General features: G+C 35.8%; 3 protein-coding genes across 5 annotated transcripts in view; 1 reads left to right on the forward strand and 2 right to left on the reverse strand.

The window, feature by feature from the left end:
- The window catches only part of LOC134200438 (uncharacterized), a 400183-nt gene that overhangs the window by 88787 nt on the left and 285023 nt on the right, over nucleotides 1–26373 (reverse strand). The gene's annotated exons all lie outside the window — the stretch shown is intronic.
- Nucleotides 688–4030, reverse strand: LOC101736441 (uncharacterized). Its single transcript, XM_004925826.4, has 4 exons — nucleotides 2432–4030; nucleotides 2268–2359; nucleotides 1731–1941; nucleotides 688–1322 (listed from the first exon to the last, which is right to left on the reverse strand). The coding sequence occupies exons 1-4, from the start codon at nucleotides 2532–2534 to the stop codon at nucleotides 946–948; spliced, it is 783 nt and encodes a 260-aa protein (XP_004925883.1). The 5' UTR covers nucleotides 2535–4030; the 3' UTR covers nucleotides 688–945.
- LOC101736710 (uncharacterized) lies at nucleotides 3498–8857 on the forward strand. 3 transcript variants are annotated; one of them, XM_004925827.5, is made up of 5 exons: nucleotides 3498–3648; nucleotides 4733–4872; nucleotides 7264–7355; nucleotides 7564–7774; nucleotides 8258–8857. In XM_004925827.5, exons 1-5 carry the CDS (start codon nucleotides 3590–3592, stop codon nucleotides 8635–8637), a joined length of 882 nt encoding a protein of 293 aa, XP_004925884.2. In that variant the 5' UTR covers nucleotides 3498–3589; the 3' UTR covers nucleotides 8638–8857. The 3 variants fall into 3 exon arrangements, with proteins under 3 accessions (XP_004925884.2, XP_037872984.1, XP_012545584.2); XM_012690130.4 differs by having other exon boundaries at nucleotides 3513–3648; nucleotides 4736–4872; XM_038017056.2 differs by lacking the exon at nucleotides 7264–7355 and having other exon boundaries at nucleotides 7568–7774.

The raw sequence follows: 26373 nt of genomic DNA on the forward strand, positions 1-26373 counted from the left end.
TCAATTTGCACCATTTTTCATTAATGTGGTGTATACTAGAATTTAGAAAATTAAGATTTTGCAACATCCTTGCAACTATTCGAAAATCCATCCGGTATTACCCCAACGCACCTTAACTAATGCAAAGTGCTAAAAACACTATTTTTAGTATAGGTACCTACATATTTTGCTTCATATAGCAGAGGATTACATCCCACTAGCTGTATTGTCCATCTACATATTGTAGCTTATATTAATAACTTTTAAAAATTTTTTTTATAGTATAACCTCTTACTAAGAAATGAACATTCTAGCTACTTAAATATTTATTATACTCTATCGGCTAATAGTCAAGTAATGACCACCGAATATTCTTTACATTCTCTATTAAACATATTTATTTACACATTCTTAGTCTTTTACTGTTGAATAATAGTAACGCCTTTCGATGGAACTGAGATGACCACAATGGTTTTATATGTTAAAATAATTCAATAGCTTAATCAACAAAGCATAGTAAAGCAATTCATTAAAGTTCATGTACCCTACACATTTTGGTTATGTAAAATTGAAATTTGATTGCTGCAAACTGCAAAGGATGACTGGTCCCATTGTTATTATCAATGGTACATTACAATTACAGCTTAGTAAGAGTTTTGCAACAATTCTAGGTACAGGTCTAAGTTACAAAATATATGTAGTCACGGAACAGTTTAATAAGAATTTATTATTTGTCAATGTGGACATTGCAAAATCATGAATTAATATACTTTTACGTATATAATGATTGTGAGCTTCTTGTAAGCTAATATCTTCATTCTGTTTTTAAAAAACCTTATTGAATGTAGAGATCCTAAAATTGGCTGCTTATTTTCACTATTTAAAAATAATTACAATCCTAAGAGGTAAAATTGTTGTTCTCTGGCCTTTTGCTTTTGTTGTCAATATTTATTCTAACGAAATGTATTATTCTTTTGAATCTTCTAAAACTAGATTTGTTATTTCTTTCGACCAGTTTGAAAATTTAAGTGTTTTTGTGTACAGGTTTAGTTTTAGCTTCCTTTCGCGGAGTTCCAGAGCTTGACTCACTATTGAACGGTTAAATTCATGTACATTTGGATGATTAAGATACTCATCAACATCCATCCACTGACAGGCTGCTATTTCAATTTCTGATTTGTTGATAGTATCAGAAATCGCTTTTAGCATAACTACTATGTAAATATCCGAATTTCCAAACATAGAATTGTGACTGTGCCTCAAAGTTACAATTGAATCAAAAGATGCCTCAATTCCAGTTTCCTCCATCACTTCTCTTATAACAGCATCTTTGATGTCTTCACCTAAAACAACACAAAAGTTTTTTTAACTTTGGTAAAAAAAAAGGATTAGCCTAGTTGAGAGCCTAAAACACAAAGTGAATAATTCTTGACATGGCATATTTTAAGAGGTTTCCCCAGAGTTCTGACCAACTGATAGATTCGGTACCACCAATAGGAAAATGTCTATGTTATGTAGCATTTTTATTATTTTAGTAATTGGAATATGGAATATCGTTGGATTTTCAAAAAGAGCCATTCAACAACAATAATCTACTCTTAAAACAAATATTAAAATTGTATACTTCTAAATTTACTAGAACAAATTGAAAAGTACGGTATCTCACTAACAAATTTACAACAAATACCTGAAGATTTAATTTAATAAGTCAGGCCTAAAAAGCTGGATTCAGTATTTAGATTTTTTATTACCTCTTTCAACATAACCTCCTGGTAGTTTCCAATGAACAATATCGGTATGTTGTTCAACCACAACTAGTATTTGGTTTTGGCTATTAAAGACCATACCTCCTACACCAAGATTTGTATGGCATGCTGGTGGCAAATTGGCTTTGCTGTTTGTAGGCAACCATTTGTACATCATAACAAAACTGTCCCTGGAGTGATGGAAATCAAATCCAGCCTGTAAAAAAAGATTACTCTCCTTGTTTCAGAGCTATGTTTAATCTTTTCTAATAATTCAATTCATAAAATTGAACAAGTATTTCATGTATACATTCATGAAAATTAACAATGCTTTTTACTTTGCCCTACGTAATACTTGATGGCCTAAGGGGCTATTTCAATTACACACGGTTTGGTGAGCTCATGAGGCACCTGGTAAGACTTGCCAGACCAGCCCTAGCTAGTGGTGAGCTTTTAACTATTACTTGAAGCCTTAATCAATTTTTTACAAAGTTTTCTAATTTACTATTTAAGCATCTAATACTTTAGTTAAATAATTATTACCTTGGCAAGTATGGGCACCCAGTCTGCATGTTTTATATTCACTTTAAACCATATGCAGCGCTTATTTTGCTCGGACCATTTTTTTAAAGAGTCTAAAATAGAAACAAAAATTACAGTAAAAATTTAAGCATTCAATAACCAAAATATTCTGTAGGTGTACTTACTATTTAAAATACTAAGAAAATCGTTCTCAGTATATTCTATTTGGGAATCAACTGTAATTCCATTGTATCTATCTCCTGCGCCCTTAAAGATTTCTTCAGTCATTTTAGGTGTTTTTTTCCTGAAATAAATTCACGCATATTAATAAGTGTATAATCTATGATTATTATTTTTTAAAGGGATTTTGTGACCTGGTAACTAAGACTTTTAAGTCAAGTCTTATTTTAATTTATTTTCTTAATTTTATGAAAAATGATGATATGGAGTGAAATGAAATCAAATGAAATGAAGATGATTAATTTAACATATTAATCAATTGGGATTAAATGAAATGAAATGAGAGGAGATGATATGGGATGAAATATAATTTCAGTAAAATGGTGGTCATTTACTGAGATTTTTTCGGTGGACTTTTTGGAGGATCCCGAGAAGTTACGTTCGGCACTTTTGTTTCATTTTCCCATATTTGTACACTTTCACAGATATTAAACAATCGATAGACCACCGTTATTACACATTTAAACATAAAGGAACACTAAATAGACAAAATAAAACAAATCACACAACTTCACTCCTTGCGTTCCCGCCAAAAATCTTGTCTATGGTGTATTGGTTTGAATCAAAAAGTCCACTGATAAAATCTCAGTAAATGATCACCATTTTACTGAGATTATATTTCATCCCATATCATTTCATTTAATTTTTCACTGGTGGTAGGACCTATTGTGAGTCCGCACGGGTAGGTACCACCGCCCTGCCTATTTCTGCCGTGAAGCAGTAATGCGTTTCGGTTTGAAGGGTGGGGTAGCCGTTGTAACTATACTGAGACCTTAGAACTTATATCTCAAGGTGGGTGGCGCATTTACGTTGTAGATGTCTATGGGCTCCAGTAACCACTTAACACCAGGTGGGCTGTGAGCTCGTCCACCCACGTAAGCAATAAAAAAAAAAAAAAAGATCAACTAAGTTGATTAATGTCTCAAATTAATCATTTTCATTTCATTTCACTCCATATTATAATTTTTCATAAAAATAAGAATATAAATTTAAATAAAACATGGCCTAAAAGTGTTAGTTACCAGGTCATAAAATCCCTTAAAAAACAATTGGATTCAATCCAATCAAATTTTATCAAATCTCAGATTTAAAACACAAAAGTCATGTTTCATTTTCGCCAATATTTCTTCAAAAAGAATGCTAAAACTACTGCTATGTTAAGGTACGAAGGATAAATTATCTAAAGTTTATTAGATAAATTAAAAAGCTACAGTAAATTTGTATACTGAAAACTTATAAATTTACGTGGTTTCTGTTTTCGAGCTTACACACACAAAGTTTTTTGTACTGCATGGAATAATAATATACTACACTTCTGTGACCGTTCATAGAATATGATATAAAGTTGATAAGGGAAGTCCAACCGTTGCCTATATTAAAAAATAGGGTTATAACTATTTTCATTCAATCCCATTCCTTTCTATACCTTTACATAAACATAATTTACATTAATAAATAAACATTTAATAATATTTAATGGAGGATGAAGAGTGTATACATTTAATGTCATTTGAACTTTTACTACTAAGATCTTTTTAATATTTTCTACGCAATCACACTAATGATAGATTTTAATTTATTATTATTATTTTTGATACCTAATTCATAAAAAAGAAATAAATTTTGCTGATCTGGGCCTCTTAATGTACATGTAAAGCTAACATTGGCTCTAAGTTATTTACTTTTAATATGACTTAAAGGAATATGTATGTATATATGGTTGGTTGTATGTATTTATGGTTGGTTGTATGTATTTATATTATCTATTTAGATTGTGTATTTAGTTAGATTGTAATTGGTAGTAAATATTTACAGTTAAAGACACCATTTGCATAGTTGATATTCTTTCCATCACCAATTGTTGGTAAATAAATGCTCTTAATGATAAGACCACCATTTGTGCGGTATTTTAATAATTCACTTCAAAACTATTTTATTTCTTTTTGTGTACAATAAGTGTAAGTAAACAAAACTTGTACTTCTAATACTGAGTCTTCGGCCCCATAAGACCGTTTGGTGACATTCTCTTGTAAGGTTTTATAATAGTCACAGCCTCAGCAAGCCTCGCAGCCACCTGTTGTGAGGCTTGCCAAATTGAGACAAAAGGGGGTTCTAGTTATTTTTATTCAAAACTAATAATCACCAATAAATCTGGTTAATAAATGGTTACTGAAAATCAATAAAGAATCAATTGTCTTTAGAAATAATTTGTCATGAAAATGAAGTGTAAAAGTTTTTTTTTTCAGAAGTTATCTTTGTAAATATTCACATAATACAATACAAGAATCCAAAATGCTTTTCATAGCCACTGAAGACAGATATAATGGCCTTACAATTGAGGACACAGAAAAATCAACAGAAATTGAATTTAACGCTAAGCTAGACTGTAAGTAGACAATATTATGCTGAATGCAAAGAATGATGTTGATTTAGATATCCTGTTTTGGAGGGTTGCTTTTCAGCTTTGCTTCACTTTGCACATTCACACAATATGAACTTTCCAAAATTAAATACATCATCCCATCTAACACTGAGTGGTCACTTGCTTGTGGATATCATCAACGTCCCAGGCACAGCTGAACCTGTTTTGTAATACATCTTCTTAGTCGAATACGTCATTGCTGAAGGTCGTGTCCTTGAAAGCCCTTCGAGACTCTTTGTACCCTTAGCTTCCATTTGCTTCGGTTTTCGGCTTCTCTCAGGGTGTTCGCAACAGAGAGTCCAGTGAGCGCAGTTATCTGATCCGACCAACGGTTTGGTGGCCGGCCGGCGGGTCTTTTCCCTTCTACCTTGCCCACCACAATCAATTTTTCAAGGTTGTCTGGTGGCCGCCGAGCAATGTGACGAAAGTAACCAAGAACCTTCTGGTAGCAAATCGTATTTTGTAATACTATAATATGTACCTATATACTATATTGTTGTAATTGAGGAATAGAAATAAAATATGCCTGTCACAAAACACCCATAATGAGTGAATTGTGAAATTCAAGTGGTGTATGAAATTTACATATTATTATACAGTAAAAGTCTTTTGCGGTTACGGCTCTTACGTCTCACGGGTCATATCATCATTGTCAAACCAAAATCTGCTATGTGCAAAAACTCTATTTTGAATTAACGAGTAAAACCATTATTGTATAAAATTTTAATGAAAGTGAATTTTTAAGAACTATTTCAAACGAAAGCTATAGACAAATATTAAAGCTATAGACACATAACAGTTTTTTTATACGGTAGATATTGTCAAACCAAAATCTGCTATGTGCAAAAACTATTTTGAATTAACAAGTAAAACCATTTTTGTATAAAATTTTAATGAAAGTGAATTTTTAAGAACTATTTCAAACGAAAGCTATAGACAAATATTAAAGCTATAGACACATAACAGTTTTTTTATACGGTAGATAGGGCTGTGAACTATACGAAAAGGTCAAAAAGTAAAAATCTCAAAGTGCACATAGCAAGTTTTGACAACGATAATATGTTCCATAAATATGTCGCGAATACAGATACCGTGAATGCGGAATGGTAATTTATGAGGAATTATAAGGAATACATTCGTAGGTGACAAAAAAACGATCAAGCCTTTCTATTTTCTAGCGATTTATTTCGTGTCTAAACTCGTGACTCATTTTTTTAGTGACATTATAAATTAGAAAAAGAGCGGTAGAGACCTGGTACTCGATCACAATTTTTGTAACGAATGTGAAATGTGAAAGACGATTAGAGTTAGGCGAAACAATAAAACACACAAAGCTGCTCTTACAATAGAACGGAGCAGCAACCATTTAAAACCATACTTTATTGCTGTTTGTTTACATTCTCAAGACACCAATCGCGGCGAAGGCGGCTTATGTCAAAGTCCTCGGCGATATCATTTAACGACATACTTTAAGCGAAGTTGTAATAAGATCTATTTTACTTTTTTTACTAGTCCATTTCACGGCATATACAAAGGATACTGGATTGGATACCTATTGGAATCCTTTTATTATTATGTATGTTCTCATTAGATCCGCGAATAAAAAAATATTAGCCGCGAATTGGGTCGCATTTTTATCCGCGAATAGTGAAATCGCGAATAAGGAGCTTTTACTGTATATATATTTTTTGGACAAGATTTTAATGTCGTCATCATCGCATCATTATTAAGAATATAGAATAAACCATTCATACCTATAAACAATAATAAATGAAGAAATGGGACTTGGATATTTGCAAATTAATGTTCGACTGAAGTATATTTACTCCACTTAATTACAAAATTTGTGTCAATGTAGCTATTGTCACCCCATATAATCATCTAATAGGTGACCTGGTCTTGCTCATTTCTATTCTTAATTTTTAGGCCACGACCTCTTGTTAGTCCACACGGGTAGTTTTTTTTAGTTTTTTTTATTGCCCTTGTAGGCAGACGAGCATACGGCCCACCTGATGGTGAGTAGTTACCGTCGCCCATGGACTTCAGCAATGCCAGGGACAGAGCCAAGCCGCTGCCTACCGCAAACAACCAGGTACCACCGTCGTGCCTATTTCTGCCGTGAAGCAGTAATGCGCTTCGGCTTGAAGGGTGGAGCAGCCGTTGTAACTGTATACTGAGACCTTAGAACTTATATCTCAAGGCAGGTAGCGGCATTTACGTTACAGATGTCTATGAGCTCCGATAACCACTTAACATATTAACACTAGGTGGGCTGCGAGCTCGTCGACCTATCTATTTAATAAAAAATAAATAAAAAAGGTAACTTAAATCTTAAAAATAATACATATATTTCAGATTCCATAAATAAATGGAAATCAGAAGGCCGAAAATGTTTATGGTTTAAAATAAATATAAAAAATTCCGTTTATGTTCCATTGTTAGCACAAGTAAGTTAATAAAGTAACATTTAATTCAAAGTTAATTGTCAAAGTACCACTGACATATATTTTTAAGTATCGCAGACTATTAAAGAAAAAAATAGTTTGAAATGAGTTTTACCATCTTGACCATTTATGCTGGGAATAAATAATGCATTTCTGTCTGATTTAAAAAAAAAAGAACAAGAAACGTATTTCATGAAAGCGTTATTCTTAGAAAGGTTTTAATTTTCATCATGCCAGAGATGACTTTGTGATGATGTACAAATGGTTACCTGATGACTCCGAACCAAATCTACCTCCTGCCTGTCACACAAATTTGGGTGTTGGTGCCTTAGTCTTTAACAGAAAAAACCAGATGTTGGCTATTTCAGAAAAACATTACGAATACCCACATTGGAAATTACCTGGAGGATATGTTGAGAAAGGTAAGAAGAATTATTCAGAATTTTATCTAAAACTCCCGAGTAACATATTACTCATTTATTTCCTAAGACAGACATTTCCTCGAAAAGTTGGCATTTGTATTCACATTTTGCTATTATAACAATTTATTAAAGATTCTGTACACCTTTGGGTATTATATTAATAGATGATGACCGAGCTTTGCTCGGCTTTTTTATTTTTATTTTTTATAACGCCATCTTGTTGTGTCTTTAAAGCAATAAAAATAGTATTATTATTCGCCAATGGATGTCGGGAAGAGTCATAAACTTGATTATCGATAAAGTTGATTATTAAAACACGAATAAAACAACATTTTCTGAAAATAAATCGTACTAGATCGATTTATCGCCCCCCTGTATACTAAATTTTATGAAAATCGTTGGAGCCGTTTCCTAGATTCAGATTATATATATACGAGAATTGCTCGTTTAAAGGTATAAGATATAGATCTTGTGTTTATTCAGGGGAAGATATTGTAGACGCAGCGATCAGAGAAGTCAAAGAAGAAACTGGTGTAGACGTGTCATTTTTGTCTTTGATTACACTTCGACACTCGCATAATATGATGTACGGAAACTCGGACATTTACTTACTGCTCATGATGAACGCAATCTCAGATGAGATTACTCTATCTCAGAGAGAAGTCAAAGATTGTAAGTGGATGGATATTAAAGAATACACCACTCATCCTCATGTACACGAATTTAACAGGTTGATTGTGAGAAAAGCCCTCGATTACAAAACAAGAAATATAAAACTCGACATACAGAAGCGTACAGTGAAATGGTCACAGTTTGTTAGAGAAATGAATATATTATCCCTCGAGGACTATAATTACCATTGACGTCATCAAGACTTAAATCAAGATGTTAACAATTTAAATAAAATAATAATGAATTTTTGGGGCTTCAGAATTTAATTAGAAAAATTTTGTATGGTACCTAAACTTAAGTTATAGGTTTGTTACATTTATATTGTGATATATTAGTTAATATAATGGTTATTTATTAGTATAAGCCGTACTGTTTACTTCTGGACAATAAAAGTTTTTTGGCAGGAACAAATGCGGTATCTTCTTCCATGACACCATGAATGACTTAGTCTTTTGTTTTGTTGGGTCAGCATCTTCTTTAGTCTGTAAATAAAATAAAAAACATGTCTTCACTGAGTTAAATCTATACTATAAATTACAATCTTTATCTTATCGTAAATTCAAACAGTAGTCAATTTTAAGTGGTAATTATTTCTGAATCTTTCAGAATAATTATCACTTAAAATCAATTTCAATTTCCTGTGACATGCTATTTTTCTGCTTTACAATCCGTTAAGTGCGTCCGTGACTTTTTTGTATTGTACTTCCTGAAGCTATCACGAATTGTAAATGCAATCAATGATATTTATTGAAGAAGTTCTAAGAACTTTCGAAAATTGAAGAATATTTTTTGCTGTAGTTATATAACACCTAATATATAAACCTACGAAAACGTTAGAGGTTCATGAAATTATATTTATAGTAGTTTTTTAATACATAAGGATTCTTTTATAAAACTACTAGTGTTCTTGTTCGAATCGATATTTGCAAAGTAAAGTGCTTAAGGATATAATATAAAGTGTGCTAACTTCATATTAAAGGGAGGTCCTGTTTTAAAGCTTGCCATCTTTAAAAAATATCGGCTAGCAATATTTTAGCCTCCATAGCCTTAACATGTGAAATGACGCGGTATAATAAAACCCGGTGCATAAAATTTTGTCTGTAACGTTAAGTGCTCAAAATTGTTGTTGATTGTAATTGACGTTTTGTATCCAGTGGCTAACAGACTTCAAAGACATCATATCAAAATTACAGCCACCCACTCTGGAATATAAGATTAAAGTCGTAACTAGTACGACCGTTTTATCCTTCAAACCGAAATGCACCATGGTAAAAACAAGCAAAATGATGGCACCCATCGGTGCGGTATGCGACCTTTAATTCTTAAAACAAGCATTAAGACAATAGCTCGAAAATGTTGGGATCATATTTTATTTTTAATGAGATGTTGTCGGATAATAACCCGAAACTTCGACTATAAGAATCATTTTAGCACTTCTAATTTCTGCTCTTTAGCCTCGGACACCTCTAGACATAATGAGTCTGTAGTAAGCTCTGTCCGGATGGTTAACACCTACGTGATCCATGCAGAATTTGCAAGATGGGTCAACGTCAAATTCATTTTGTACTGATAGTTTTTATTTTATTTTTTATGATTGAATATTTACTGGTGGCCCGGAGGCCTTTCCAGTTAAACCAGGACAGGTGGCGAGCAAATGCTCAGTCAGGAGGGGTGGGATTAGCTAACAGCTGCCCGAGTGCCTCCGAATGAGACCTAACAACTCGAGAACAGCTGCTTCGAGGATGAATCTATGTACTGATTTTAAAAACGTTAATTTCATAATCAATTTGTCATGATATTTTTGCTTTCCATACTGAGTTTAGTTTTAGAACAATCCTTCACTCATTAAGGACTATCCTTCACTGAATTCGCAAGTATGGTTCAGGGCCTATGCCCCCTCAACCTACTGAGTTTCCCGCCGGATCATCTCAGTGGGTCGTTATTCCGATCCGAAGTACTGCTCTTGTTAGGTCCTGTGTTAGCAATTCTTTCAGGTTGTGCCCGTGACCTCATCTCAGCTCAGTTGAGATGATCTCATCTCCTTTCTATGAGCACACTACTACACTATGGTGGTAGGACCTCTTGTGAGTCCGCACGGGTAGGTACCACCACCAAATAGGCGGGGATTTCTGCCGTGAAGCAGTAATGCGTTTCGGTTTAAGGGTGGGGCAGCCGTTGTAACTATACCTACTTGAGACCTTAGAACTTATATCTCAAGGTGGGTGGCGCATTTACGTTGTAGATGTCTATGGGCTCCATAGTAAATACCAGGTTGGCTGTGAGCTCGTCCACACATCTAAGCATTAAAAAAACTGTCGAAGTTGAGTTCATCCCTGGTATTTGGAACCGCAGCGGTTTTCTATGGTAAAAAAATACAGAGGCTCCTTCTGCGCACCGTCCGATTTTCGATTTTGTAAGATCGGAAACATTGCTCTCAGAAAACGACCGTAGGAGCGTGCACTGGGCATCCGGCCGTATTTAAGAGAATAAGGCATGTTATGGCAGAGCAGAACATGATAACAAATTAAGCAAATTAAGCAAATATGTATGTAAATAAAAATATGTATTTTTTTTTTTCTATTAATGCACATATTTTGGGCTCTATCATCTCCAAATTACGCATTCAAAACTTGTGAACAAATAATTCATTCCGCGATAAGATAATTGCACTGATTAACTATCTATTTAAGCGATAATAGTTTATTGGTAATAAGTGTCTGTGATTTTTATATACATATATTTGTATTTTATTGTAACTTTATTTTCTTATTCAAATATATAATATTTAAATGTTTAACTAGTACTTATTAAAAAAACCTTGCTGATGTTAGAGGTGTCTTTCGTTGTTCAATTTTTCCGGTACATTAAATGACAAAATATGGTAGTTTTAATTTGAAGTTTACAGGATGATATCACAGCAATTTAATGAAAATGCTTTGTGATATTTTTCTGCGTTTTAAATAACATAAACATTTTTATACACGTTGAAAATAATACAGAATAGAAATAGGCTAACAGTAAGTACGATATGTTCACAATTGTATTTTTAGTTAATATAAACGGAGGGTTAGTTATCAAATAAAATAATAGCTTTTTGTAGAAACGTCTCTCCAATATTAAATATACTTAGCTATCCGTATTGCTAAGGCAAATAAAAATTTTAAACTTTACAATGATGTAGGTACTGTATTTTAAAAATGAATTTGATTTTTGATGATTTTGAAAGAAACTCAGTACTTACAATATCGTGAAATGAAAGTCAAATCAATTATTTATAAAGTACTAGCGACCCGCCTTCGCTTCGCTCCGGAAACTGTAATTTATTATTGATTTCTCCACTATTTAATGGATCTTATTATACATATAAACCTTCCTCTTCAATCACTCTATCTATTAAAAAAAACCGCTTCAAAATCCATTGCGTAGCTTTAAAGATTTAAGCATACATAGGGACAGACAAACAGGGACAGAGAAAGCGACTTTGTTTTATACTATGTAGTGATGCATATAAAATTAGTTAGGTATTCATAACTTAATTAAACTAAAGACAGAATGCTGATCGAAAATCTTAAAAATAAATACAGGTATAACACTAATTGAATTTTGTTATCATTCTCGTATTATCCAGGTACCTAATATTCGTAATACATAATATGTATAAATTATAATCTTTCTATTTGTACTTATAACTTCTTAAAATATTCGCATCCCAAACAGCAAAGCAAATATGCAATATCTACAATTATCATTAAAACTACAAAAAAAAAAACGAAACTTGTGTCTAACGCCACATTTACAATCAAACAAAAAAATGGATATCAGCTGCTTGAGTTACGAAATTCAACCTTAAAACTAAAGACTTATTGTTGCTTTTAACAAAGTACTCACCTTCAAAGCCTTTGTATTTTTCAAAGTGAAATACAATGAAAAACTCAAAAACAGTAGTTTCATAGTTATAGCCACTGAGACAACAATTAAAAATGCATAAGTCATTTTCGTGTCTGTAATATTTATAATTTAAGAATTGAGTTTTAAACTTGTAAACACAATGTTGCGCGGTCTCCCTGTCACATTCCAATAGAAACTGCATGAGAGAGAACAACCTACCTACTTACAACATCTGAACGCTTGTGTTTTTTTTATCGAAGTCAACTTCAATGCTGCGCTCATAGACTTATTAATGTATAGATAGGACATATAGTTTATTATTAAACTTTCATAGGCATTGTAAAGAACGGAGAATCAAATCATAAGTAAAGTAACTAATAATATTTTAATAAATAGCTAGTCGTAGATGTCCAAAAAGTTAATAGTTTTAGCTATAAGCAGTAGAAGTAGAAATTGGAGTAAACTGTCTTGCAGCGAGGGCAACTCCTGATGCGTGCCTTAGATTTTTATAGAGCCAGAATGCTCTTTTATTTAAACTTCGAGTCGACTAAGAAGAAGCTAACGGTAAATCACTACAAATATAAAATTTTTAACTAAAGGTAAAAAGCAGTTCATATAATATTGTCCAATTATTGCATCAACACAAAAACCTGTGTCATAAAAAAAACCATTCTAGCATTCGTTTAAGTTTCAGTAATGTCAATTCATTAAAAGAAAAGGTCATCAAATATTTTATTTCTTTTTGTGAGGTTTCCTACTTTAATACTTTTTGATCATGAATTGATCATGAAATCTTTTGTTTCTACTAAACATAATTATATACCTACTCAATTTTTTTTCCGAGATGCTATTAAAAAAAATTATGCCAAATCTGCAACACATATTTAACTAAACAAATAAAATAAGCTTAGGACACTCGATTAGTCCATATACATTACAATCTGGTGTGATATTTAAATTTCATTTATTTTGTACATATCTGTGTTCTTCATAGGAATGTGACTTTCACTTAACTCGATAGGTAGTGTCGAATTGTGTTGATTCATGCTGCCGTACGAGTGGGGCTCAAACAATTTTCAATGAATGTTTTGTCTTGATGTCATTGAAGAAGAGTAAACACGGGGCACCTGTTTGAAAATGGTCACTGGCGCTCATGGATGTCGGTAATACCAGGGTCCGTTACCTACCACAAAAATCTTAAGCCTCGTTTGAACAAAGGCATGTGATGCAACATTGAGCGGAAAATATCCAGGATAGAAATTCATTCTAAAACTTATGATTTTGAGTCAATATGATTGCACTGATTGCTGAGTAAACGCACATGCAAGTTGAATCTAAAAATAGGTACATAGACATGTATCATCCAAATGCATTATCATATACTTATTCACGTAGATGGGCATATATCGATTATTGGTGCCCATATACACCAGGAATTGTAATGAGAGTCTGGTAGGAACATATGCTAAGCAAACTAACTACGAACGGATTAAATAGGAGAACAATAAGTAGAAGTGGCCGAGTAGACATTTCCAAATCTATTAATTGATTGATCGCACAGATCATTACCGGCTATGATCCTACAACAGTATTACAACGCTCGAACAGCTATACAAAAATATATCTGTAACGTTTATATTCTTTGTACAGGTGCTTGTTCGTTACCGGACCAACACAGATGACGTGTGTTTGTCGCGATTGCTTCCATTTGTATTTTTATGTTTAATAAGAGCGCTTGGCTATTGAACTGTGAACAACTTTAACTACAAAAATTAATTCAAAATAATCTGTAGATGACGTGACATAATTACTGGAAGAAACAGGTCTGAGCTCTGACCAAAGTTCAGTTTGGTATAATTGTTGTGTGGAGCATAATTTCAGCGGTTTTCACCAGCCAATACTATAAGTTAAAATAATTAACATAGATGGCGATAGCCAGACTAGCTAACGACCTACCTTGAATTATGCTTGTCTAGAATATTTCTTAGATTTATATAATGCAAATACATTAAGTTATTAAAGGTTAGGGGTCGCTGATTATGCGAGGGCAGTTATTTTCGCTTTAAATTGCATCTTTATAAAATACGAACAATTGATGTGAGTTGTTATCGTTTGAATATTTGGAAGTAATAGGCGTTCAAAATGCCTTTGTAACGCAAAATAACTTTGCACGTGGTAGTGTAGCTACCAGTTCTTGAAAGTAAATTTTAGTCGACATAATATTCAAATTTACAACTGCGTGATTTTAATGAAGTATTTACGTTGGCGCTTCCTCTAGCTAGAACAAGGTAACTTGAACAGAAGCTGTTTAAATTAAGTTATCAAATTGACATTCGAGGAAGCATCCGTTGTGAAGGTCTAACGTAGCGACCGTGAATTGTACGTGAATGCAGGACCTATAATTTGAAATGAAACGAAATTACCTAAATATTATCGCTTGAACATTTTTAAGAACGAAATGCATATTAGTTGTGTTTTTGAAATGTCAAATGTTCAGCAAAGCTCATTGTAACGCTTCAAGGTCATTGTGATTTAGATCATTAGTTCTATCATCTTGGGGTGTAATGGGCTAATCGCTATTGAACTAGAAATTGACACGTATAGCCTATGAATGCGAAACCTTGATTATGTTATAATTTGAGCAATATGAACGCATTTTTTTGTTTGTTTATTCGGGCTGTTGAATTTTTACCGACTTCTTTTATAGCCGTCAACGAGAGACAACCCGTTGCCCCAGTTCATATAAGATCACTGTAGCTCATTTACAACGTTAATGATATAGCAAATCCAAAGCATCAGATCTATATAAAACTCTTAAATAATAAATAATGAAGGACATTTTCGAAAGTACTCTGAAGGAATGTTAGATTCTGTCGTTGTTATTTTACTACCTAGTGTATCACCCATCTGACACCCGACTAGTATTCGCCCATACAACCTAGAACCATTGCGTTCATCCACAATACGTTTCTAAAGTTTTTTGGCACGTATCATCGGACTTCGTGCTTAATTTCCATCCGCGGTATTTTCTTAGCACATGTCCCTTTGCAAATGAGATTTGCGGAAAGTACTCAGCTTTAGGCAGCGGTTTAGTTGTGGCATTGCTGATATTCGTGAACGCGGCAACCACTTACAATCAGGTTGATTGTATGCTAGCCTGCATAAAATGCCAATAAAAAAAAACTGTTTGGGGACGGTGGTACCTACCAGTTTGTGCTTAGAATAGGCCTCACTATCGGTAAGTTAGTCACATAACGGTAATGTCTATTGTGTAATCGGTAACGCGTTGGTGCAATATAATATGAACTGATACAAATAAAATATAATTATGTATGTAATACTGTACCTATAAATTAATTAATTACGTGTTCAATCTTTTATACGTTTAAAACGTGATGTTAATTAATCAATGATACTTAATTAATTTTGAACAGACGTGTAAAATCATACGTTTCTCGTAGTCAAAACAAGATGACTGATCAAGCTCGGAATAAACTGCAATTTTTCAACAACTTATCTTACTTAAATAAGTATATATAAACTTATTATAAGTTTTCATGGGTATTCACCAATAAGCCGACGCGTGTTTTTAAAGGTAACTCGTAGTCCGTAGGTGTATTGTTTTGATTTAAAACTAAAATTATGCTTAGGATTTGGTAGAGTAAATAAATACTATATAAATAGACCTAAAAGAGGGGAGAGTTTTTACGTGATAATAGTCTATCTAGGTTATTAATCAGTCAATCATCAACACACGAAAATGTCATCGCGGCTACCTCGAGATGCTAATACCATAGGTAATAAATACACTTAATTAAATAATAGGTCGCCATTAAAAAGCAAGACCAAAAAGATTTTATTTTATTTTCTGATTGTATAAACAGGTGAATATCGTACAGCCTATAAACAGAACTTTTAAGCCGCCATCAAACTTGAAACTTGAGGCCTAAGCCCAAATTGTATGAGAAGTTATTCCAATGCAATTGTTCTAATTTCTCAAAGTTGTCAGCGGCCCTTACGTTGTGATCACGTCGATGGGCTCTGGCAAACGATCAATATTCTGCAAATTAATCCTTAGTGAGCTTAATTCAATAAATTTAGGTACTGTTATCGCTTTTATATTTAGTGTAATTTATTGAATGTAATTAGGCTATTAAAAGATAACTAGTAACGACCAATTTTCGTGTGTTTTACGCAAATACTTGTAGGAAATAATGGTTAATCTAATGCCTACACGATGTTTATCAGTTTAGAGTAGAGCTACTCAAAACGGCTCACTGAAAATAGGCGTGATACCGGATTTAGATAATATTTTTCAAGTTTTCACGTTACAAATTTAGAAATGTGTGATCATTTTTTACAGAGGAGAACGAGGCCGATGCGAATACAATGTGAAGGATTCACTCTCAAACCCAAAATATGTAATGTAGATAGTAGATATCCGCGAAAAATTAAAACAATTCGCCAATAAGGAATGTCTGGAAATATATCTAAAGTGAACACAACGTGACGAAAAATCATCGATCGTTACTTTTAAACGAGTAGGTACATGACCGTTAAGACTTGGTGCTGTTACTACTTTCTCCAAATTCATCCTTAGTACTAGCAGGACATACATACATCCTATTTCACAAATTCATTTGCCTTTTCGCCTTTTATTAGCCTCTACTTTTAATAATAGTCAGCCAGAACCTATGAGTACTAACCACCATCTTACCTATTGAGCCTCGAATCATTTTTGCCCTACTGTCTGAGGGGTATATTTTTAATACAGTACTATTGTCTAGAAGTTTCAGGAGACCGCGATATTCGCCTTGTCATATGTCACTCAGATGACGGGAAGTGGGTAAGTGTGTCTATCAACAGTATTGTGCTATAAAATCGGATTCGGCGATACACCCTAACAAATGGTGCCTTATTGATAAACGTTAGTTGCGCTATTGACGCGCTCAAATGATTTTCTCAGCGACTTGTTACATTTGTAAAAATAGCTTTGTCAGACTAATAATAATATTGTCCTGTGTTTCAACTCTCGTAAAAGACTGTAAATTAAAATGATTAGAGCTCACCTAACACTGGTTTTCTAAACTTAGAAAAAAGTGTTTTTATTATCATATCTCCAACTTCCATCATGCGTCACTGTATCGAGATAAGATACATTAAAAATTGTGGTGTAATCAATCAAGAGCATCTCAGTTGTTTTTTTTTGTGATGCTTAAGCGAATAAATATGCAGGCATGGCATAAATATATATATATATATATATGTTTTTTTCTTTCTTTGGGGAGTAAGGGGAGAACGGAGCATAACATCTTTTCCGGTCCAAATGTCATCCTCACCTGCTCGCGCTAGTGGTTCTTTCAGAATAGCTAGCGACGGCGGCCCAAAGGACGCCGCGGTGCTCCCTGCCAGACAACGGACGAGGCAATGGCGACCGAGCAATGGCGGTATAACCATACGTACCTAACCGGGAAACCGATTAGATGAGGCTTCAGCAACCTAGGAGCCCAAAATAGCCCCTAAAAAGCCTGGTGCAAAAGGCAAGGGGAAACCACTGCACTATTTTCCCAAGAAAATCACATGAATAGATTACTCAATGAGAGTGTTATGTCATGCAATCCGACTGACCCTCGGCGCCATAGTGATTGATCCCGGGTCACGTGGTGGGAAGTATGTTACCGGCCACTGTACTGTAGACCACCAGGTAGGCAGTGGAAACTATGCAACTGGTGATGGTACTGGTAAAAGTAAAACCCAACTGAGAAAATATTTGCGTATGGGAACTTTGAATGTGAGAGGAATGTTGAAACGGGGTAAGCAAGAAGTCATCGAGAGGGAGATTTTAAGGTGCAAAATCGACATATTGGGGCTAAGTGAAGTTCATAGAAGGGGCAGTGGTCATATAAAAACTGCTAACGGGAACATCTTGTGCTTTTCGGGATCTGAAAATCATAGTGGTAATGGAGTTGCAATACTTCTACCACAGAAACTTGAAAACACCGTGTTAGGATACAAAACACCAAGTGATCGTATTATTGCTGTTAAACTTGATGCGCGCCCCGTACCTATCAACATTGTCCAGGTGTATGCACCAACCTCCCAATCTGAAGAAATTATATCTGACCAATTCTATTTTGAATTGGACGACTTGTTGCGTACTATTCCATCTAAGGAGGTGACTGTTATGTACGGCGATTGGAACGCTAAGGTTGGTACCACTAGAGGTGATGTATTACTCGGAGCAACAGTCGGAAACTTTGGACTTGGTGTGAGGAATGACAGAGGTGAAAAATTTCTTCAATTCTGCGTAGAAAATCAACTGGTCATCATGAACACGTGGTTTGAACACCACCCGAGAAGGCTATATACTTGGATATCGCCATCTGGACATCGGAACCAGATTGATTATATAACCATCAAGTCTAGGTGGCGATCTTCCGTATTGAATACTAAAACACTTCCTGGTGCCGACTGCGCAAGTGACCACCAATTGGTGGTGGCAGACTTCAGACTTCGTTTAAAAATCATCAAGCCAAAATTTCCAATCAATATAGAACTAAATAAGCCAGCGCTGGGCCATTTTCATAAAACTGTAGACATGAATATACGGTCAATGCCTTGGGATCCATGTGGTTCAAGTGAAGCGAACTGGAACAATCTGAAAAAGGTTGTACTGGATACGGCTAAACAAAGCAGAGATCTACACAAAGCAGTTCCTAAACATGAAGAATGGATTAGCAAGGAGTCATGGATCTTGATAGAGGAAAGGAAAAGACTAAAAGAACAAGGCATTGTAAACAATAGTCAAAGGGAGCGCTACATTCAATTGCATGCAGAGATTCAAAGGTCTACTCGGAGAGACAGAGATGAGCACGTCAATAATATATGTGAAGAAATTGAGGGACATGCTGATAAAGTGCAGACTAAGGACATTTTCCTGAAAGTGAAGCAGCTATCGAAGATAGTAGAGGTAACACCTTCGACAGAAATTGAACATGTTTTGGAGAGGTGGAGAAACTACTGTTATGACCTATATCGCGATGAAGACAATTTATGCACCATCAAAAGATGGGCTGACCACCTGGAAGAGCCTCCTATACTACTTTCTGAGGTTGAATAGTTTTTGAATTGCAGAAGAAGTTTTTGTATTGCATACAAAAACTTAAGCACAAGGTGGTTGGTCCGGATGGCGTGTCGGCAGCGATGCTTCAAAGTCTCGGTTCAGAGGGGATAAACATCCATCAGATATGTACCAAGATCTGGAAAACAGGCCTATGGCCCAGTGATAGGACAAAATCTGCAATAGTACCACTTCATAAGAAGAGCTCCACAACGAAGTGTGAGAACTACCGAACTCTGTCGCTCATGTTCCACGCGAGTAAAATACTCCTTCGTATAATAAACAGCAGACTATCAGCTTTCGTAGACCACCAGATACCGAGAGAACAGGCTGGTTTTGTAACTGGAAAAGGAACTCGCGAGCAAATTTTGAACGTCCGAGTGCTCATTGAGAAATTTCGCGAGTTTAACAAGCCTCTAGTGCAATGCTTTATAGATTATGCAAAGGCGTTTGACTGTGTACAGTGGAGTAGCATGTTTGATGTGTTAATTGATATGGGCGTTCCTTCTCATCTCACACTACTGATACGGAATCTGTACCTTGATGGCTCTTTCTTCGTGAAACTGGATAATCGAAGATCTAAACCCTTCCATACAGAACGTGGAGTGCGTCAGGGCTGCATTCTGTCGCCCAAATTATTTAATATCTACGGCGAATATATAATGAGAGGAGCACATGAAGGCTGGAACGGTGGTATTTCCGTGGGCGGTGAAACACTCACGAACCTAAGATACGCTGACGACACTACCATGCTTGCATCAGATGAGGAGGAAATGGCAATTCTGCTGAACCGTGTGGAAGAAGAAAGTGCTAAACTCGGTCGGTTAAAATCAACCACTCCAAGACCAAAATAATGATAATAGATAGAGCGCAACTTCTTCCACGTTCTGATGCACTCAGTAGCTACGAGAAAGTAGCGGAATTCATATATCTTGGGTCACAAATAACATCCGAGGGTGGCTGCACGGGGGAGATACGCCGAAGATTCGGAATGGCTAAAAGTGCGATGGCCAATCTCGAGAAGATATGGAAAAATCGTAGCATCCGATATAAAACCAAAGTGCGCTTGGTGCGGGCACTGATCTTTCCCATATTCCTCTACGGGGCGGAGACATGGTGCATAAAAAGCCGGGATATCAAATGCTGCGAATACCGTGGACTGCCAAGCGAACAAACGAGTCCATTCCATTAAGGCAGCTAGACATCCGAAAAAAGCTCTCTTCCATCTGCCGGGAACGTGTTATGAGCTTCTTCGGACACATCATGCGATCTCCCAGACATGAATTAGAGAAGCTCATAATTACGGGTCGAATAGAAGGCAAGCGCGCCGTGGGCAGAACACCAGCCAGATGGTCAGATCTAGCAAGAGAAGCACTCGGTGGTAGTCTGTACCATGCAGTCCATGCCACCCATGATCGAGCACATTGGAAGTACGTCGCATGTGGTCGCGATCCTCAGTAGTGAGGGAACGATATAGAAGATCTTTTCTTTTTCCTACCTATGCTGATAGCCTTGACAGGCTATTTCAGCTGCTCCTTGACGTGTAGGAGAGCTCACGGGGCCCAAACCGGAGTGTTGCTAACACTGACCCTAGCAAGAACAGTTAATAATAATAATAATAATAAATATTTACTAACAATCACGCCACGTTAACAGGTCCCGTGGTAAGTTCGTAAAGAACTTGTGTTACAGGTACCAGATAACGGAAATAAATGTAATATTTTTATTATACACATACATATATTTAATAGACATCCATAACCCTGGAAAAGACATTTATATTTATCATACAAATATCTTCCCTTGGCGGGATTCGAACCCGCGACCCCCTTGAGTAGTGACCATGTCACTTACCACTACACCAGACGGCCGTCACAACAGTGCTTCGCAGTATCTACCATCGGATCGGAAACGCGACCCACTGAGAAGATCTGGCGAGAAACTCAGTAGGCTGTGTCTATGGGTTAATTCGCTCGTCGAGCCCTTCGTCGAAAGCGACGGGTTCGACGAGGACGTTGATCGGTGCTTGCGGTACCTAAAAGCACCGTTAATTGATCGGGAGGATCCGTAATGACATGTTAAAGCATAAAAAGCGTGCAAGTACTTATAATAATATGTATTTACGCGCTTCTGTACGCGCTCCAAAAGTTACGTTTACAATTATTTTTTTCTAATCTCACAATGAATAGCAAATAAAATTTAACTATAACTAGAATAATTATTATAAAAATAAACACCATACCTTCTCTTATCAAACATAAGCATTATAATTATTTTAGTACCTATTGATTTCATTCTTACATATGTATTACTTAAGTATAATCTAGATTTTTTTTTTTAATAAATGTGTCTAATTAGTGCATCTCAGTAACAACTCTGACGATTTGAATCAAGTCAAGTAAACCAAAATCTTTGAAAAAAAGCTCATTTTTAATGCAGTAAAATATTTTTTACACAAAAACATGATTTTAAACAACAAAACATTTGTAACGCATTCTTGAAACTTTCTGGAGAACTTCTATCGTTGTACCTGCAAAGTGGTACCTCTTTACAAGATGACATTACCAAACAAAGTTATCTATCTATTTTAATTTTATCTATTTATTAAGCACAAAATATACAATACAAGCTAAAAAAGAAAAGACACAATAACAACAAGTAAAAAATTTGGCTTGTAACATAGGCCACGCGCGCACAACTGATCAGGACAATTAATGTGCTAAGTACACAATGTTCCTTACAACTATAGGATAAGACAGCACCATAACGAAAACCAATCTAACTTTTAATGTAAGGAAGTAACAATAAATCGCAATCACAAAGTAAATCACATCTTTTTTTTTGCATAAAATTGTTTTTTTTTCTTTCTGTTTTTGTGGAAATTATCATTGCAAAACCATAGAGCCCAGTGAAGGTCTGTCGCCAAGTACCATTAAATTAAACAAGCATATTTATCTATTATCGTCGAACTCATCGTTGTAATGACAAGTTCGACGAGGACGATAACCGGTGCTTGAGGGTCCTAAAGGCACCGAGAGTCAATCCGGGGGATCCGACAAGACATGTTTTGGGCGACGGCGGCTTCGTGTTGTCCCGTCGCGGTCGGATAAGTTTAAGTTGTATTTGGCACTTCATGGAATAGCGTCATTACCAAAAAACTGGTGACGACTGAGCAAATTCAAATTCAGTTTGTATTAGATCTTTACCTACGTTGCCGCTTAGTATAGAGAATCATCATCAGCCCACAGTCCTCTCTCAACACCCACAACTCCCACACCATTGAGCCCGGTCTTCGGCTTTTCACTTCACTTCTTGCCGGCCACCGTTCGGAAGTCAAAGCACCACCTAGCCTAGCCAGGGGGCGTCCCACGTTACGTCTTCCGCGGCGCGGTCTCCACTTGAGAACCCGTCTGCTCCAGCAATCGTCAGGTCTACGGCATATACCTATGTCGATGACTTTAGCTCTCTATCGAATAACCTCATTTCTGATTTTATCCTTCAGAGAAACTCCGAGCATGGCTCTTTCCATGGCTCGCTCAGCGACCTTGAGCTGACGGACCAACCGTACTATGAGTGTTCACGTCTTAGCTCCGTAAGCTATTACCGGTAGGACGTTCTGGTTAAAAACTTTCGTTTTCAGTATATATTTCAGGAGAATAGAGAACTTTAGAACTTTTTATTGAAAAAAAATTATCACATCAATCACCCATGGTATCGATGCATCGTTGCCGGGGCAGTGGTAAATAATCAATGCCCTTCTTGAAGAAGTCAGGTGTACGGGAGCAAACAAACTCTTCAGGCATTTTGTACTGCCTCTCGGGTATTAATTTTTTTGCCAAGAAGTTGTCCAAGCTTTGGAAAGAGTAGAAGTCCTTTTTTTATTGCTTAGTTGGGTGGATGAACTTACAGCCCACCTGGTGTTAAGTGGTTACTGGAGCCCATAGACATCTACCACATAAATGCGCCACCCACCTTGAGATATAAGTTCTAAGTTCTCAGTATGGTTACAACGGCTGCCCCATCCTTCAAACCCAAACGCATTACTGCTTCACGGCAGAAATAGGCAGGGTGGTGGTACCTACCCGCGCAGACTCACAAGAGCTCCTACTACCAGTAATTACGCAAATTATAATTTTGCGGGTTTGATTTTTATTACACGTTGTTATTCCTTCAACGTGGAAGTCAATCGTGAACATTTGTTTAGTACGTATTTCATTAGAAAAATAGGTACCCACCCGGGATTCTAACACCGATGATGCTCAACACAAATGTACCGGATGTCTTATCCTTTAGGCCACGACAACTTCAACGTCTCCTTCAAGTGGAGGACGCAACACTTTCAACCTTAGCTTAGAGAGCGTCTTTTGTGCCGTATGAGGTCGAGTATGCAGTGTAGGAGCAGCGGAAACGAGCGATAAACTAAAGCTGATCGTTCCGAGATTCTCGAGCTTCTCGAATTACCAGGAAACCATTTATGAAGTTTTTTACCTGGCAAATGGACCAATATTCTTTCTTAGTATTCGGGTGAACACGGTGTTAATTTTTTAGACCAAAATTTCTAAGTACGAAGCGTTCATACCAACAATAACTCTCAGACACAGCCCACTGAGTTTCTCGCCGGATCTTCTCAGTGGGTCGCGTTTCCGATCCGGTGGTAGATTCTGCGAAGCACGGCTCTTGCTAGGGTTCGTGTTAGCATCTTCGCCAGGTTTGAGCCCCGTGAGCTCACCTACTAGCCATGGTTACGCTGAAATAGCCTCTCAAGGCTATCAGCTTAGGTAGGAAAAAAAAAAAAAACAACAATAAGTCGTGCATTCGTTTGTGGTATTCATCTTATTGTTGTGAGCCATTCGTGCGACATTGCGACGGAACTTGTATTCTATGAATACTAATATTTTTACGGTATTCATATTGATGAAAAAGATACAAATATAGTGAAAACAAAACATTAATCAATCAACAAATTATTAAATTTCAAAATAGAATTCCATATTTTTACAATAAAATTCATTTGAATTTAGAATTTATTGCCAGCCGTATAAATTAAATTGCAAATGGCCTATATTGTCAAATGGAAACTTTATAGGTCCTATACCTTACCCATTTACACATGTCGTTCATTAAGGCATAAGTAGAGTGTTATCAATTAAATAGATATTATCAAATATACCTACTTCCATGTTCAAAAAAAACCTGTCACAGAATACCGTTATCTAATCATGTAATTGTTATTGATGATTTTAAAATTCTATTTTCTGTTTTTATTTTATTGCTATAATGAGCAATCAATAAGAATTTATATGTTGTATACTCTTTTTGATATTTAGTACATAGTCTGTAACTCAATAATTTAATTTGAAATCGTAGTGGCCTAAAGGACAATACGCCTGGTGCATTCATATCGAGCGATGTGACGCTGCCGGTGCTCTACATACATGTATAAATAATGTTCACAAACCAAACGAGCGAAATCAAACCGGTATAAATTATAATTTAGGTAATTTCTTGTGGTAAGGCGTGCCGTAAAGCAGTAATGCGTTTCGCTTTGAAGGGTGAGGTAGCCGTTGTTCTATAAAAATGAGAGTTCGGACTCATATTTCAAAGTGGGTAGCGGCATTTATGTTGTTGATGTCAATGGGCTCCGGTAACCATTTAACACCAGATGTGATTTGAGCTCGTCCAACCATATAAGCAATAAAACAAAAGATTTAATTTAGTTCTGTTTTCAATGCAAAACACCGTCTATAGGTCTGCCAGTATCTATTATAAGCAATAAAAACAAAATTAAAACTTTTTTCAACGGTATAAATTTATGTTTGGTAACATAGTAAGATAAAACGGAACCCGTTTTCTTCACTGCGCTCCTGGGCTGGATTAGAATGAAAATTAAAAGACCACAACAGCTTGGATAATTTAATTTCGGGTTTTATGAAGTAATTTGTTTGCCGACATCTTCTGCGTTAGAATGTTTTTGTCTGAAACTCTGAGTGATGCCACTCGGTGTGCTTCCAGTGCTGACGCGGACGAATGTATTGAAAATTGTCACTTGAGGTAAGCTTCCGCGAGACGACATGTGCTGTCGCGACAGAACTATTTGCGCCATCGATAACTGCGAAATTCTTGGACTCTTGTTTTCCTACAAAAAAATGGTTACGTTAATTTAATATAGGCAAATGTAAATCGGAGCAGAGTTTATTTATATTTCTAAGATCCATAACTTAATTATCAAGCGTTTGCGTAAAAACTATCCTTTTTTATATGTTTTTATTGCTTAGATGGGTGGAGGAGCTCACAGCCCACCTAGTGTTAACTGTTTACTGGAGCGCATAGACATCTACAATGTAAATACGCCACCCACCTTGAGATATAAGTTCTAAGGTCTCAATATAGTTAGAACGGCTGCCCCCCCCTTCAAATCGAAACGCATTACTGCTTCACGGCAGAAATAACGGGTGGTGGTATCTACCCATGCGGACACACAAGATGCCTTACCACCAGTAATTACGCAAATTATAATTTTGCGGGAATGACTTTATTAAACGATGTTATTCCTTCACCGTGGAAGTCATTCGTAAACATTTGTCATGTACGTATTTCTTTAGAAAAATTGGAACCGCCTGCGGGATTCGAACACCGTTGCATCGCTAGATACGAATGCAACGGACGTCTTATCCTTTAGGAGACGGACTTCAGGCTGCAAACAAAATTTTGCAAAATACTTGACGGTAGGTATCAGTTTAGTTATGTCATTGAGTTTGCCTACAGGTAGCTAAAATACTTTTGTAGGCAACTGCTTGTACCTCTGACATTGCAGATGCCCGAGCAAGTATGAGCGACAGTGATGACTGACCAGTTGACTAGTTTTGAGATTTTTAGAAGGTCGGGAAACACAGAGCTCCTCTTTTTTTGGTTCCAGGAC

This window comes from Bombyx mori, chromosome 17 (genome assembly GCF_030269925.1).
Source record: "Bombyx mori chromosome 17, ASM3026992v2".
Taxonomy (NCBI): Eukaryota; Metazoa; Arthropoda; class Insecta; order Lepidoptera; family Bombycidae; genus Bombyx; species Bombyx mori.

What these genes read in the sequence shown, in the direction of transcription:
- LOC101736441 (XM_004925826.4), bottom strand. Translation starts at nt 2,534, where the DNA reads ATGACTGAAGAAATCTTTAAGGGCGCAGGAGATAGATACAATGGAATT. An exon ending in GGGTGCCCATACTTGCCAAG is followed by an intron (nt 1,942 to 2,267) that starts GTAATAATTATT and finishes CTTTTTTTACAG; the next exon opens with GCTGGATTTGATTTCCATCA. An exon ending in AGGAGGTTATGTTGAAAGAG is followed by an intron (nt 1,323 to 1,730) that starts GTAATAAAAAAT and finishes GTGTTGTTTTAG; the next exon opens with GTGAAGACATCAAAGATGCT.
- LOC101736710 (XM_004925827.5), top strand. Translation starts at nt 3,590, where the DNA reads ATGTTTCATTTTCGCCAATATTTCTTCAAAAAGAATGCTAAAACTACT. An exon ending in ATGTTCCATTGTTAGCACAA is followed by an intron (nt 7,356 to 7,563) that starts GTAAGTTAATAA and finishes CGTTATTCTTAG; the next exon opens with AAAGGTTTTAATTTTCATCA. An exon ending in TGGAGGATATGTTGAGAAAG is followed by an intron (nt 7,775 to 8,257) that starts GTAAGAAGAATT and finishes GTGTTTATTCAG; the next exon opens with GGGAAGATATTGTAGACGCA.